Source organism: Desmodus rotundus, chromosome 7 (genome assembly GCF_022682495.2).
Source record: "Desmodus rotundus isolate HL8 chromosome 7, HLdesRot8A.1, whole genome shotgun sequence".
Lineage (NCBI taxonomy): Eukaryota > Metazoa > Chordata > Mammalia > Chiroptera > Phyllostomidae > Desmodus > Desmodus rotundus.
This window is the reverse complement of record NC_071393.1, coordinates 121,461,268-121,475,972: the sequence shown is the minus strand read 5'-3', so window position 1 is coordinate 121,475,972 and position 14,705 is coordinate 121,461,268. Positions and strand designations below refer to the sequence as shown.

The following is a 14,705-nucleotide window of genomic DNA, read 5'->3' as shown; positions in this document are numbered from 1 at the left end:
TAATAGTGAGAAATACTGTAACATTTCTCACTTAGAAATACATATTTTCTTATTTTTGTCAGGAATAGGCAAATGGTTTACTTTTCTCTCTTTGTGCCAAACATCGTTGCAGAGTCTTTTAATTACGTGCACTGCTAGGTATTTCAAGTAATAATTGTGTTAATACCATATGTTCAAAGAGTAGATTTCAGACGGCAGAGGATGTTTAACTTCATTGTTCTTTTGTTGCTCAAAACATTGTGAGTCAACAGGGTAGATGGTATTATTCCTTTTGACCCATTGAGGAAAAGGAGGCTGAGCAAGTGTGTGATGTTGAACCACATGTATAAAATTAATATACAGCAAAGCCAGGTTTTGAACCCAGCTCTTCAGGCCTCAGATTTGAAGTAATTAAGAATCAGGAGTATCCTAGCATGTGTACAAATTCAATGTCAAAGCAGAAGACAGATGTCTCTTTGCCCCAAACTCTTAAGACTTTCTGTGTTTGAAGGTGTTTCAGTGTAATTTACATGATGTGTTGGAAAATGAATTTGTAATAATTACGTTTTCCTGAGAGAATATCCCTGGTGATTTGCAGTTTTGTTATCTGATAAAATAAAGATGAAAATAGATATTTTTCAAAGGAAGGTATACAATTACTAAAGGAATACAAACCATTATATTTTGGATATAATGCTGTGGAGTGAGAAATCTGTAACTCCTCATTGAATCCTTTTGCATTTTTCTTGTCGCTTGATGTCTGTGTTCTGATGAAAGCATTACTATTTTCTTCTTATTTATGTATAACTTCAGTGTCTTTAATCCTTACTGACTTCTACAGAGCAGAAGTTTCTAGGTTATAAGCAACTTCTTTAAATGTGCTATGTGAATGGATATATCAGTTTGAAAGAGAAAATAGCTTATGCTTTAAGACTACCATCTGGAGTAGCTTCTGCTTTAGTAAATGAGAAAGAATTCTCTTATTTACCAGTAACCTTAGTATCTATTCCTAGTTTGTGAAGAGAGAAGAGAGAGAGAGAGAGAGAAGCATGATGCAATTCACATGAAATAACCCTGATGTCAGAAGTTCCCATGTCTCTTGGAGTTCAAAAACACATGAATGTCTAACAGCTTGTAGTGTCTCAAATGGACATGTCTTAAGATTTATTTATAAGCATCTGTATTATTTACTGATTAGCTACATATGTGACCTGTTGTGACAAGGTACTAAATTTAATGATTTAGTGACCTAAGAGTTTCAAATAATCTAAAGTTTCTGTATTGGGTTATACCAATATACCATATACATTTGCATATTTAATGTCTGCTCTTGATATATTAACTAGTTAATGTTTGTGACTAATTAAATACATCCACACATATAACTTCAATATGTAATAGAGATGAATATTTATCCAAAGATTTTTTGAGAATGAAATTTGAACCATATGTTAGAATGTGGGCTTTGGGTGATACTTGTGAAGAAGTTAGCTTGAAGGATGATTATTAATTAATTGACATCACTACCTAAATGTATGGGCACTATGGATTAATACATGCTGTACCCTCCTCTTCCCCACCCACCAGAAATAAGACATATTTGGGAGGTAATCTGAAAATAATGAATGTGAAAGTAGCCACAATTTAAGTTTCTTTCGATCGACAGCACTTTTGTATATGACAAAACCTTACCAGTAGACGGTTTTTCAAATATTCAAAAGAAACATGCTGTGAAATAGAGCTGTGTGTATTGCACATGATTTTGCGTTGGTTATACTCTTAAAGTTAGCTCAGAATTGTGATAATACAAACTCCAAAACATGTTATACTTTAGAATTACGAACCATATTCATGATACGACCACATGAAGTAAAGGTAAATGACATCGATCTTTAACACCAACTTTTCCGGTAAAAATCACATGGTCTTAATAACATTTTGTCTACTGGTTAATCTCATATAACTTACGGAACAGGCAAAACCAAAGCTCACTCCTGTCTAAAACTTGGTAATTTTAAAAGTAAGAAGGAAGCTTAGAGATCATCTGACTGTTTGTTTCTAACTGGCCAGGAACACAAAAAGCAAACATTTGCATGTGGACATTGGGTTGTTGAATGTGTTTATATAAGAACAGGAAAAAGAATAACAAGGGACCAGAATAGAAGTAATAGCAGGAAAATACACAAAGAATAATAGAAGGAAAATTAACATAATCAGACAAAACCAAGACAGCAGATATGCATTGGAAGAAAGGTCTGGATTCATTGTTTAATATAAACTAAATAAATAGATCTTTTTTTAGACTAAATATATGCTGAAGAATTGGATGGTACCTGAAGTATCTGGTTTTGGTGTAGGGGTTGGTCTTCCTACTTGTGTAACAGGTAAAGCTAATGTCTTTCCTGGAAACAGAGGAGAAACTACCACCCCAACCCATTTTTATCTTTTCACTTAACCTTTCCTGAACAGTTGCTGAGTACAACCAGTTTTAGATAATTCTGGATGTGTTCATTCAGTGTCTGATTATTATTTGTTATATTTATTAAATGCTTTCTTTTAACAATACCTGTGATTTCCCAAAAAGAGAGATGACTACATTGTCTTAAAATTTCTTTGCAGATGAAGAAGGTGGCCAGGATGAATCCTTAGATTCCAAGGTGTGTACTAAAATTTGCATTGGCTCATATCTGATGCCCGATTTAAAACAAAGGATATGAAATCTGCATCTTTTGAGAACAGAATTTGATTTTTAAAAATAAAAAGATAAGGAAAAAAATCACTGACCTACTGGAGAGAAAATAAATATTTCCATTAAGAGTGTTGGTTATTAAGTTTAATTTCAACTCGAATGTTCTGTGTGTGTGTGTAAAAGCTAACAGGCTCTTACTGAGTAATGAGAGATTGATTTTATTCCTATTTTTTCAGTTTTTAGGTTTTTTACTTCTGAAGACTGAACCTTAGCCATTTATTTTTGCTTATATCATTTTTTTAATCTATTGAATTATATACTTAAATCGGTTAATTGAATGGATAAGGCTGATTATTATGTATTCAAGGAGACCAGTCAGTTATGATCCCCTGATCTCTAGATTAGAGGGAATATACTGTAGATAAGAAACAGGAAGTTAGAACACAGGGCCGTCATAAGGGGAAGTATAAAATACGTTGGGAGCATGTAGGGGAAGACCCTAACCCAGATTCCAGGAATTCAGAAGGGCTTCCTGGGGGAAGTAATCTAAGTTGAAATTTGAAGAAAGAGTCAGTGTTAGGCAGGTGATGAGGACATGTGACAAACACGTGTGAAAGCCCATAAAGATGAGTGAGTACGGCACATTCAGGGAGCCGAAGGAGGTATAACTGGATTATAAAAGTAATGGTCAAATTAGTTGAAACAAGTTTTGGTACCATTGACCACTAAAAATACTTTCTATTCTCAGACTTCTTTGCCCTCAGATGAGTCAGTAAAGGACCACAGCGCAGGAGGCAGAGTAGTAGCTGGTCAGATATTTCTTGATTCAGAAGAATCAGAATTGGAATCACCTGTTCACGAGGAGGAAGACAGCCTCCGGAGCCAAGAAGGGGAGAGTGTCACAGAAGAAATCAGCTTTCTAGAATCTTCCAGTCCAGAAAACAAGGATTATGAAGAACCGATGAAAGTACGGAAGCCAGGTAGTATGGACATTTTCTTTGCTTTTGACCGATTTAGAAAGGAGACAACTGAAATTTTAAAGCTAGTGAAAAAGATGCAGAAGTCTGGCTTTTCTGATCATTCACAATAGATAATGAATAGAATGTACCGTATTTTGCCATGTGTAATGTACACCCATGTATAATGTGCTCCCATGTATAATGTGCTCCCATGTACAATGCACACCCATGTATAATGTGCCCCGTGTATAATGCACACCCATGTATAATGCGCACCCATGTATAAGGTGCTCCCATGTACAATGCACACCCATGTATATTGCACTCTCATGTATAATGTGCTCCCATGTACAGTGCACACCCATGTATATTGCACACCCATGTTTTTGGCCGGGACTTTAAGGAAAAAAGTCTTTCGTTTTAATTTTTAAATTCAATTATTTACTATTCATTTATATTTAGAAACAAAACCGATTCTTGTATTGCAGGGTATTATTTTGCATACAAATACCATTATTGCTTTCTGAGTTACACTATTAACAAAGAAGCATAAATAAAAGAATTAAAAACATTTATATAAATACAAAATTAGCACTACCCATGGATAATGTACATCCTTATTTTTCCTTCAAAAATTTGGGCAAAAAATGCACATTATATATGGCAAAATGTGGTGGTTTTTAGGATTTTCTAGATTTTAATATATCCGAGTTATTCACTTGACAGATTGAACCCACTTACATAAGCCAAATTCTATAGTCAAAATTGCATTTGTTTCTACTAATATTCTAACATTTCTTTTTAGACCCCAGTGTGTAATAATCTATCAGAGTGGCACACTCAGGCAAGATTGTCTAACAGGCTATTTTGGTTATTTTCATAATTGTATTAGGATTTTCACTGCAGTAACCTTTTCAGTCATCTTAGGTAATTTGTCTACCCTTCTCCACTTAAACTTACACAAACTTTAATCCTCTTCTGACTTTCACCTCGACACCCTCTGGTTTTAAATTTAAAACATGATCTTTCTCACAGTAGAGTGTGCTAAGTACCTGTCCTTTAAAATATTAATGTGTCCACTCTGCCCTGTCCCAGCACCCTTCTGTCATTTAGGTCAAAGATCACTGCTACACCCACTTACTCCACTGTTAGCCAATTTCAGGAAAGCACCTTAATCCCATTAACTAGAAGTAACAGTTATTAACATCATGGAGAATTACTCTTTCTGGCTTTTTCTAGATGTATGATTTTGAGACTAAATTGGGTCAAAAGTATATACTATTTTATTGCCTGCATTTTACATGTAACAGTTTATCTTGACCATTTTCCGATATCATTTAGTATTTTTTTTTATAATGTCATGGTTAATGGCTACAAAAATTTTTACATGTAAATATACTATAACTTTGAAATTGGTTACTTTTTTTTTTTTTTTGCTGGAAGATCATTTTAGATGTATCTTTGTGCACATCTATGAAAATGTCCTGAGAATACATTCTTAAAAGTGAATTTTCTGGACTGAATATAAAATTTTAAAAGATTCTTGATACATACTGCTAAATTTTTCTTCAGAAAAATAATTGTTTACTTTCTTTGAAACTGCCTTTTTTTCCTGCACCTAGGCCAAGTACATATTACGATTTTTTAATTTGGGCCACGTATTATAGTTTAATTCATTACTTTTTATTTACTTATTTTACTTTAAATATTTTTTTATTTTTCAATTACAGTTGATGTACAATATTATATTAGTTTCAGGTGCACAACCTAGTAATTAGACATTGTATAACTTACTAAGTGACTACCCTGATAAATATCATACCCATCTGACACCATACATAGTTACTAGAATATTATTGACTATATTCTCTTGTTGTACTTTACGTCCCATGACTGTTCTTTAGCTACCAATCTGTACTTCTTAATCCCTTCCCCTTTTTCACCCACACTCCCAACCCACCCACCCCCCAATCTGGCAACCATCAAAATGTTCTCACAAGTCTGTTTCTGTTCTGCTTGTTCACATATTTTGGGGTCTGTTTTGTTTTTTTTTTTTTTAAGAACTTTATTTACTTATTTTTTAAAGAGGGGAAGGGAGGGAGAAAGAGAGGGAGAGAAACATCAATGTGGACTTGCCCCTCACGCACCCGCTACTGGGGACCTGGCCCACAACCCAAGCATGTGCCCTAGACTGGGAATCGAACCAGCCACCCTTTGATTTGCAGGCTGCTTCTCAACCTCTGAGCTACACCAGTCAGGGATATATACTTTGTTTTTTAGATTAAGTTCTTGCTAGATATTTATTGCCATTTTATTATCCATATCTTTTATCCTTTTTTTTTCTTCTTTTAAAGAAGACATTTCATGTAATACAGGTTTAGTGGTGATGAACTCTTTTAGCTTTTTCTTGTCTGGGAACTTTTTAAAAAAAAAATTATTTTCAGAGAGGGGAAGGGAGGGAGAAAGAGGGAGAGAACCATTGACGTGCAAGAGAAACATCAATCGGTTGCCTCTTGCACACCCCCAAATGGGCACCTGACCTGCAATTTAGGCATGTGCCCTGACAGGGAATCAAACTGGTGACCTTTAGGTTGGCAGGCCCGTGCTCACTCCACTGAGTCACACCAGCCAGGATGTGGGAAGCTTTTTATATCCTTTGATTCTAAATGATAGCTTTGCTGGGTAGAGTAATCTTTGTTGTAGGTCCTTGCTTTGAATCACTTTGAATATTTCTCACATATTCCTTCTGGGCTGCAAAGTTTCTGTTGAGAAATCAGCTGACAGTGTTATGGGAGCTCCCTTGTAGGTAACTAACTGCTTTTCTCTTGTGGCTTTTAGGATGCTCTCTTTGTCTTTAACCTTTGGCATATTAATTATGATGTGTCTTGGTGTGGGCCTCTTTGGGTTCATCTTCTTTGGGACCTTTGGAGCTTCCTGGACTTGTATGTCTATTTCCTTTACCAGGTTAGGGAAATTTTCCATAGTTACTTTTTTACATAGGTTGTCGGTTTCTTGCTCTCTGCTCCTGATACCCCCATGATGCAAATGTTGGTGTACTTGAAGGTGTCCCAGAGGCTAGTCCTTTTTATTTTTTATTAGGAAGATTTCCAAATGTACAAAAGTGAGGGTGTGATGGCCCCCTTTTCCCCGCTGTCACCCAGCTCAGCACTCTTGTTCTCATCTCACTTTCAGCACCCCACACATTTCCTCTCGTCCCCTCTCCACATATTATTTGCTTTAAGTATTCTAAAGCAAATCCCACATATTATTTTACCTATGTGTGCACATCTAAAAATAATGTTTTTCAACAGACCCACAGTACTATTATACCACCCACAAAACTATTATTTCTTTATCTCCCAATACCCAGATTCTGTTCCGTTTTCCCAGTTGTTTCAAATGTATTTTTAGAATTGGTTTGTCAGAATTAGTACTCATGCTTAGATCTTAGGTTTCCCTTTAATCTGTAACTATTCTCCCTCCCTTGTTTGTGTCACTTTATTTGTTAAATAACAATGATTTTCATGCTACTAATTTCCCACTTTCTGGATCTGGTCATATCCTTGCCACATCGTTTAACTTGTTGCAGTCTGCTGTCTAGTCTGTAAACTAGAAGTTAGCTCTAGGGGCCTGGATAGATTTAGTTTTCTTTTTTTAATTAACACTGTTTCATAGAGAGTGGTTTATATTTCCTGTTGCATTACATCAGGAGGCATACAGTGTCTGATTGCCCCACATCTGGAGATTGATCAATGAGGCTGGGCGGTATCAGCCTGATCCAGCCATTCAGAAGTTCCCCACTGACTTTGTTACAGAATGAACCCGTTGAGGGGGCCAAGATACTGTTACCAAAGCAAGCCCTGTCCTCCAGGGTCCTTCTGTACTATGGTTCTTTTGCCCGCTGCCCTTAGAAATTGTGGTTCTCAATGCCAGAGTTTGGTAAAAAGGAAAGGAACTATTTATTCAAAAGTTACACAGGTTTGGAGTAATAGTAGAAAGTTGTTATTAAAATCCCAAAGCCCCTTGAAACACCCACAAACACACACAGGCCTTCTTCCCCTGCTTTGCCCAACCAGGCCAATCAAGGGTACCGTATCTCCGGAAAAAGAAATAGAAGTCTGTGGCTCGGCTAGACTCCTGGTTTCTTCCAGTAATCTGTGCTCAGCTGGGCAGTTTTCCCCGCAGTCTCCAGCACCAGCAGCTGTGACGGCATCTATTTCCAGTTCCTAATCCAATACCACGTCCTCATGGCTAGCCGGGCAATCCTCTGCATCCTTTGAAACTGCAACAGCTTGCTTTCCCACGTCTTAAGCCACGTGGTCAAGGGAGCCCCCTCTCTGCTCCCGAAAGCACGTGAATAAGAAAACCAAGAAAACCAGGCTAAATCCTGGCCGGAATCTGCCTCCGCAACCCATTTCTGACTCCTCCTGCAATTGACTACACCTGCCTGCAATTGACTACACCTGCCAGCATTCTCAGCCTTTCTGGACTGCCACAGTTAGTCCAGGAATCACACCCATCTCCCTGGCTAGACTTGTTGATATGCAAAATAACCGTTTTTACATATCAGGTACCAATAGGGCTGTTATTGATATGCAGAATAACTCAACAGCCCTGCTCTGTATGTACCATCCCTCAGTCCAGACTTGTGGGGGTGAGGACATCCTATATTTCTATATTTCCTGGATACCCCGAGTTCCTGACTCCATGTCACATCCCCTCAGTGGGGGTGGCCTGGCTGCACTCCATTACAACTTTCCACCTAGAGGTTTTGGCAACTGTTTTGTTGTCTAGATCCATCACTTCATTAGGAGATGCAAAGTGGTGACTTCCCAACTTATCATTGCGCCTGCATCTATTGTCTGGGGTCATTTTATCGACAACTTTCCCTCATCAACTATTCAGTTACTCTGAAATATAGTCACTACAAAGAAGCAGGATAAATGCTTGATTCTTTTCCTTGAAATATTTTCAAATAATAATTTGGTTTCCTAGCAACCTGCTAAGGAGACCAGTGAGTGTGTTTTTGTTTGTGTGTTGGTTTGTTTTGCTTTGCTTTTGAGCATTACTACAAATCTATGGGTTTTATATACTTACGCTTCATTCTATTGCAGTCATTCCCATTTATTGCTCACATTATCCCATTTGAGGCCTTTGAGAGTTCATTCCTTTGTTCTTTTGACTAATTGTAAGTGACTCTTAATCGTCTTTCTTTTCAGGCAGGACAAGATGTCCCAAATTCATCTTATACATTTCCTGCCCCAGAAATGAATCTCAGCCATTTCTCCAAGGAACCCAGATTGCTTTTAGTGGGAAATTGTATTTAGATATTACAGCTTGGGCACCAGGGATATGCGTGCAGCTGAGGTGTCATTACTACTGGGCCTTTTTGGTGGATAGGGTTAAGAAATGTATCATCACTCATACTGATTAACAGTTCAAATTAAATATTGCAGGTAAGGTAACACAAAGGTTTGGATTCACAAATTGGACCCCGATCATACTCACTAACAAACTTAACTAACATGTTCAAAGATACAGTGATCACATACCAATTGCCAGACTCCCAGAAGAAAGCAGGTGCTCAGCATAACCGTATTTTTTTTTTTATAGTTGGGGTGAGCCACTTGTAACATTTGGGGTAGTGGGAACCCTTCAGAAATCTAAGTTCCCAGACACCAGCTGAGAGCCAGCCTGGTGAGCAGGCCTTTTCAAGGGTGGAAGTTTAGGCCTGCTGTGTTAACTCCTCTCTGCACAGTCTGCCCCTGTGGTCATTGGCCAAGCTGTCTTTACAGCAGAATGACTAGTGGCAAGACCCATACAGTAGAGCAAGACCAACCTGCAGCATTCATTTCACTTATGCCCTTCACAGGTCCTGGACTTAGCCAGTTAACAACTCCCATTAATCATCAAGGTGGCTGGCTTCTTAAGTTTCTGTAATAACCTTCTTTATCTGACCCTAAGCCTCAATTCAGGCCTAGCACAACTGTGGCCAGTAAGTTAAAGCTGACTGGCAAGCCTTCCAGGGCTGAGGCAGTGTCGTGGTGGTCAGGGTACACATGCAGAAGTACTGTCCCAGGGAGCACATGTGGCAACACTGGCAGCAAACAGTTTGCAACCATTGTCCCCGAGCAGGACACACATCAGGCAGTACAACGGGGCCTCCCACATGGGCGTCTTATCCTAGGGTTTCCAGTCCACACAGTGTAGTTCAGTCCTTGGTTTTGGAGAGACTGCTGAACAGTTCCAGACAGTTTTGTTGTCCATGAGACCAGTTCATGTGCCCCGTGAGTGTGGACGACAGCAGGAGGTTTTCTGCTTGGGGAGTGCCAGGGCTGGGCCACCTCCTGCCGCCCACCTGCTAGCCAGCCCTGTCTGCTCTGATCAGAGGCTCGGCGGTCGGCAGTCAGAGCACTCTCCCCAGCTTGGAGAGGGGCACGGAGAGCTTCCTTGTAGGAAAAGGGAGGTGTTCCCAGAAGGGATTTTGAAAACGAAGACCATGATACTGTCTCCTCGCCCTTGTGCCCCTGCAGGTGCAGGGTTTGGGTTTATTGTCCTCGGTTGATGAGAAACCGGTGTTTCCGTTCAGTATTATAATTAATTTGTTTCAGCCATCCCCTGCACTCATCCAGACCTTTCATCTGGAGGGGTTGTATATATTGGGGGCAAAACAGCCTCACAGAAAAACACTTCACCACTGAACTAGAAAGATGCCATGTTCAGGAATTGTTCAGGACAATCTGAATTTTCAAAAAATTTCAAAATGGGCTAACATAACTTTCCTCTTAACCAGTGAGAAGCCTAGAAAAGGCCAACCCCTTTCTGCAGAGCTGCATTGAATAATCAAATTGCACTGAGGTGTGTGCACTGGGAGAAAGGTGAGGGAAGCAGGGTCAGGTAATCAGTCCCTTGTTGCAACAGCAGGAGTCCGGAGAGCCAGCCAGGGACTCAGCCGCGGTGAGACGTGTCCCAGAGGGGCTGGGGAGTCTTTAGGACCTCTCGGCGGTGAGTGCAGGGTCCCAGTCCCTCTCCAGACTTACGGCTTTGGGCCATGGTCACAAGTCAAGTCAGTCTCAGAGAATGCGTGGCTAGTCGGCAGCTTGATTTCAAACGGTCTGTGGAAGAGCAAGGCCTTGCCTGTGGGACTTGTCTGTGACTCAGACAGTTAGCCAGGCCTTCATCGTTTCCTCACAGTGCGGGGCCCCAATGAGGGGCTACCGAATGTGCAGAGGTCACAGCGTCTGCGTTCTGTTGATGGAGCACGGCCTGCCTTCTGTTCAGCACAGCTCAGGTGAGACTGGGAACCTGGACCAGACGGGATCAGCTTGCAGCTTAGAGTCAAGCCCAGACAATTAGGTTGTGTAAGTTCAGGGTTTTTAAAAAGCCAGAGGCTTTCCTATAGCAGCAGCAAAGGCTAGATGCTGCGGGGCCAGAAAGTCCAAATGGCAGGCAGGCCTTTTCTCTACCCCTTTCATCTGACTTGTCTTTGAGTCCAGATTGACCCACTCACAAACATGTGCATCAGTCTCGAAGGGCCAGACCTCTGCTTTGACGGGCACTCTTTAGCCATCTAAAATCTGCCTTTTAGAACTTCAAAAGTGTACTTCCACCTGTGGATCGCCTCTCTTTCTTAATGTCTCCCTCTTACCAGAGGCTCCAACAAGTAAAAGTCTGTATCATCCATACTATAGAGGACTGGAAATATTCCCTCTTTTTCCTCATTGTTCTTCTGGATGGTCTAATAATCAAATTGACATGAGACAGGCTAACAGCAGAAAATAACTAAATTTATTATGTATGTGCATACTGGGGCTCTATATGAATGTGACACTGATGGACAAATGGGACAGTTGAGACTTATGTGCCATTTCCAGCTAAGGAGAAGGGGGGCTGGGGTAGTAGTTTGGTCTTCCCAGGGCAACTCACAGGTAGGCAATTCACAGGTAGGCGGCAAGGAGCAAATATTTGGTGAACATACTTCTTGCAGGGCCACCCAGAAACAATGGGACACAAAGGGGAGTGTTCCGGACTTTGCTAGGCTCCTCCCTGTCTGCCACACCGAGTTCTTAGTAGAGTTCATACTACTAAGGTGATCCCCCTTCCTGGAGCAGCTGGTTTTTTAATCTGAATTCCTTTAGGCAGGCAATGGTTGGGGGTAAAACGCTCTTCTGAGTCTTTTGTTTCTTTAAAATAACCGATATCTCAAAGTGGCATATTTTGGGGTGGCAAACTCATGAGTACAGAAATTTGTTCTTCCAGTACTCGGAGAGTTTCAATTCCAGCTTGCCCACCAGCAGCAAAAAGCATGGAAGTTGTGTCCGCCTGACACATTTCTTCTGTGCAGCTTCCCCCAATCAGATAGTTTCTCTGGCATACATTGAATTACAAGCATTTAATGTTTTATATCAGTTTTTACCATACATTCAGATGTGATAGCCACAAAATACAGAGCCACTAAAAAAAAATTTATTTTTTTCCCCCTCATTTCAAATTTACTTAAACTCCTCACAGTAACTTTAGCATTTGCAGTGTTAACTTTCCAGCTGCCAGGCAAGGTCAGGCTGGGATGCAGGGGAGGAAGGGGAGTGGGGGCAGCTAATGTGGCAGCAGCTGGGCCAGAAAAAACTACTGGCAGGTTCCCTCCCTCCCTCTCTTTCTGGTTTATCTAAAATTTTGCTCCAGCCCTGGAACCTGATTTAACTCACTTCCCCTCACCACCACCCCTCACCCTCTTTGGAGGAAAGAGCAGTTCAGAGTTTTAACATTTTAACCCATTCACCTTTGGGAATTTGGGGTCCTTTCATTCCGTCCACCACTCTTAATGAAATGTGAGTGTGAGCATGTCATTCTTACTTACAACTCTTAAATGAGTTCCACTGTTCTCAGGATAAAGTCCAAACTTTTTTATTTTTAAGATTTTATTTATTTTTAGATAGAGGGGAAGGGAGGGAGAAAGAGAGAGAGAGAAACGTCAGTGTGTGGTTGCCTCTCATGCACCCCCTAATGGGGATGTGGCCAGCAACCCAGGCATGTGCCCTGACTGGGAATAGAACTAGCAACTCTTTGGTTCCTAGGCCCATGCTCAGTCCACTGAGCTATGCCAGCCAGGGCTAAAGTCCAGACTTTTTAATAAGATTAGTCAGGACCCCCTCATCTGGTTCCTTCATGCTTTTGTAGCCTCTTCCCTTAACCCACTTTGACACTCAACACTGACTGCATGTTCCAACCTCCTGAACTTGTAAGACTTTGTATAATGTACCATACTTATTTTCTTTTCATTCTTAACACGCCTGTTTCCTCTGTCTGCACTGCTGCTCCTCACCCCACCATCTTTCAACCACTCCCTGCTCCTACACATCTGTGAGGTTCAGTGTAAACTTCAGTTCCTGACAGGAGAGGCTTTCCATTCCATAGCATCAATCACGCTTTTGTTTAATGTCTCTCTTCCTTGCAAGGTAGTAAGTTCTGTACAGCAGAGATCTCTGTTCCACCTCATTCCCAGCACCTAGGAGATAGATACTCAGAAAGAACTTGCAAAACAAATTGCAGTTACAGTCTCCACCCTAAACAAGCTCAAAGCCTAGTGGGAGCTAGGATATGGTAAAGAAGGAACCTCAATACGTGCTGATAGTGCTCTAGTAAAATGCTGTGGGATCACAGAGGACTATGGGAGGGATTAACTTTGCCTGGGGCAGCATTTCCCCTGTATATGTTAGTGATTGACTTACAGCATGCAGATAGAAAATAGGTGGGGGCCGGGGGGGGGGGGGGGAATGCAGACAACTGTAATTGAACAACAGTAAAATAATTTTTTAAAAAAGAAAGAAAATAGGAGAGTTGTGTTGAGCTTTGGAATTGATTCCATTGCCTTTGTCTTGTTTTTGCTCACTAGTTGGGCAAAAGTTGCACAGTAGAAGCATTCTAAGGTAATTAGATCTCAAGACCAGAAACCCTAAGCTAGATATAGAACCGGGTAGTCAGCTGGCCATGCTAAGTTGACTCATCTTCAGGTCATCCGTAAGCAGAATGGTGCTGGCCTTTTTATGTTTCCTATTCTTTAAATTCTAGTAGTTGCAATCAACAGTGTTAAATCCATGAATACCTCAGGTGCTGATCATGTTTACATTTTTCTTCTGGTCTTTCCAGCTTTGACTGCCATTGAAGGCACAGCACACGGGGAGCCCTGCCACTTCCCTTTCCTTTTCCTGGATAAGGAGTACGATGAGTGTACGTCGGATGGGAGGGAAGACGGCAGACTGTGGTGCGCTACAACCTATGACTACAAGGCAGATGAAAAGTGGGGCTTTTGTGAAAGTAAGTGTTCATCTGTAGGAGGCACGTCCGCGTTGCTTGATGTCTCGGACAACGTCTTTAAGGCCTTTCTGTAGCCATCTTTTTTCCATCCCTGTCAGAACTAGTCAGCATTGATAGCATGGTTATAGCCTTAACGATGGGCTTTGGCACGGGAAGCTTGCAGTGTACGTACTGAATTCCAGCCTGTCGCTCGGGCAGCTTACACACTGTGTCTGATTTAGAGATGGTTTTCCGCTGGTGTCCGAGTTGTTCTGCAAACCCTTAGGCAGCCTGCTAAATTAATGAACGTAAAACATCGTTTGACAGTGACGAAAACAACATAATGGAGAAGGTTAATAGTGGTTAGAAGAAAAGTATCTTTTAAAAAAAACGTTGAGTAAGATGTGCTGTGCTTAGGTAACACGTAACAAATTATATATATTTCACCTTTCTGCACATTAGTGTTGATATAAAGGGGCTGACCTTTAAAGATTTTTTTTTTTTTTTTAGGAAAAGCTTTGTATCTAATAAAAAAACAACAGAAAATCTTGAATCCCTTTTGATTCCAAATAACACTTTCAAAATAATGGCTCAGATACGTAATTAGGCATTCTGAGAAGGTAGCATGGAATGTAGCCCGTCCTTGGCTGTAGGCTAGTACGATTAGGTATTCCGTGTCATACAATCAGGCTTTTTTGCCTACAAGAACTCACTTCTGCTTCTGTACATACTGATCCTAATGAAATATTCAGACGTGTCTTAATGAGTTCTGGATTTCTGATACA

General features: G+C 40.5%; 1 protein-coding gene across 2 annotated transcripts in view; it reads left to right on the top strand.

Moving 5' to 3' along the window:
* Positions 1-14,705, top strand: part of SEL1L (SEL1L adaptor subunit of SYVN1 ubiquitin ligase) — a 50,080-nt gene that overhangs the window by 2,501 nt on the left and 32,874 nt on the right. The window contains exons 2-4 of one of the 2 annotated variants that reach the window (XM_024567243.4): positions 2,599-2,636; positions 3,417-3,648; positions 13,774-13,941. In XM_024567243.4, the coding sequence (XP_024423011.1) occupies positions 2,599-2,636; positions 3,417-3,648; positions 13,774-13,941 (438 nt within the window). The remainder of the gene's footprint in view (positions 1-2,598; positions 2,637-3,416; positions 3,649-13,773; positions 13,942-14,705) is intronic. The other variant, XM_045201301.2, reaches the window with a different exon arrangement.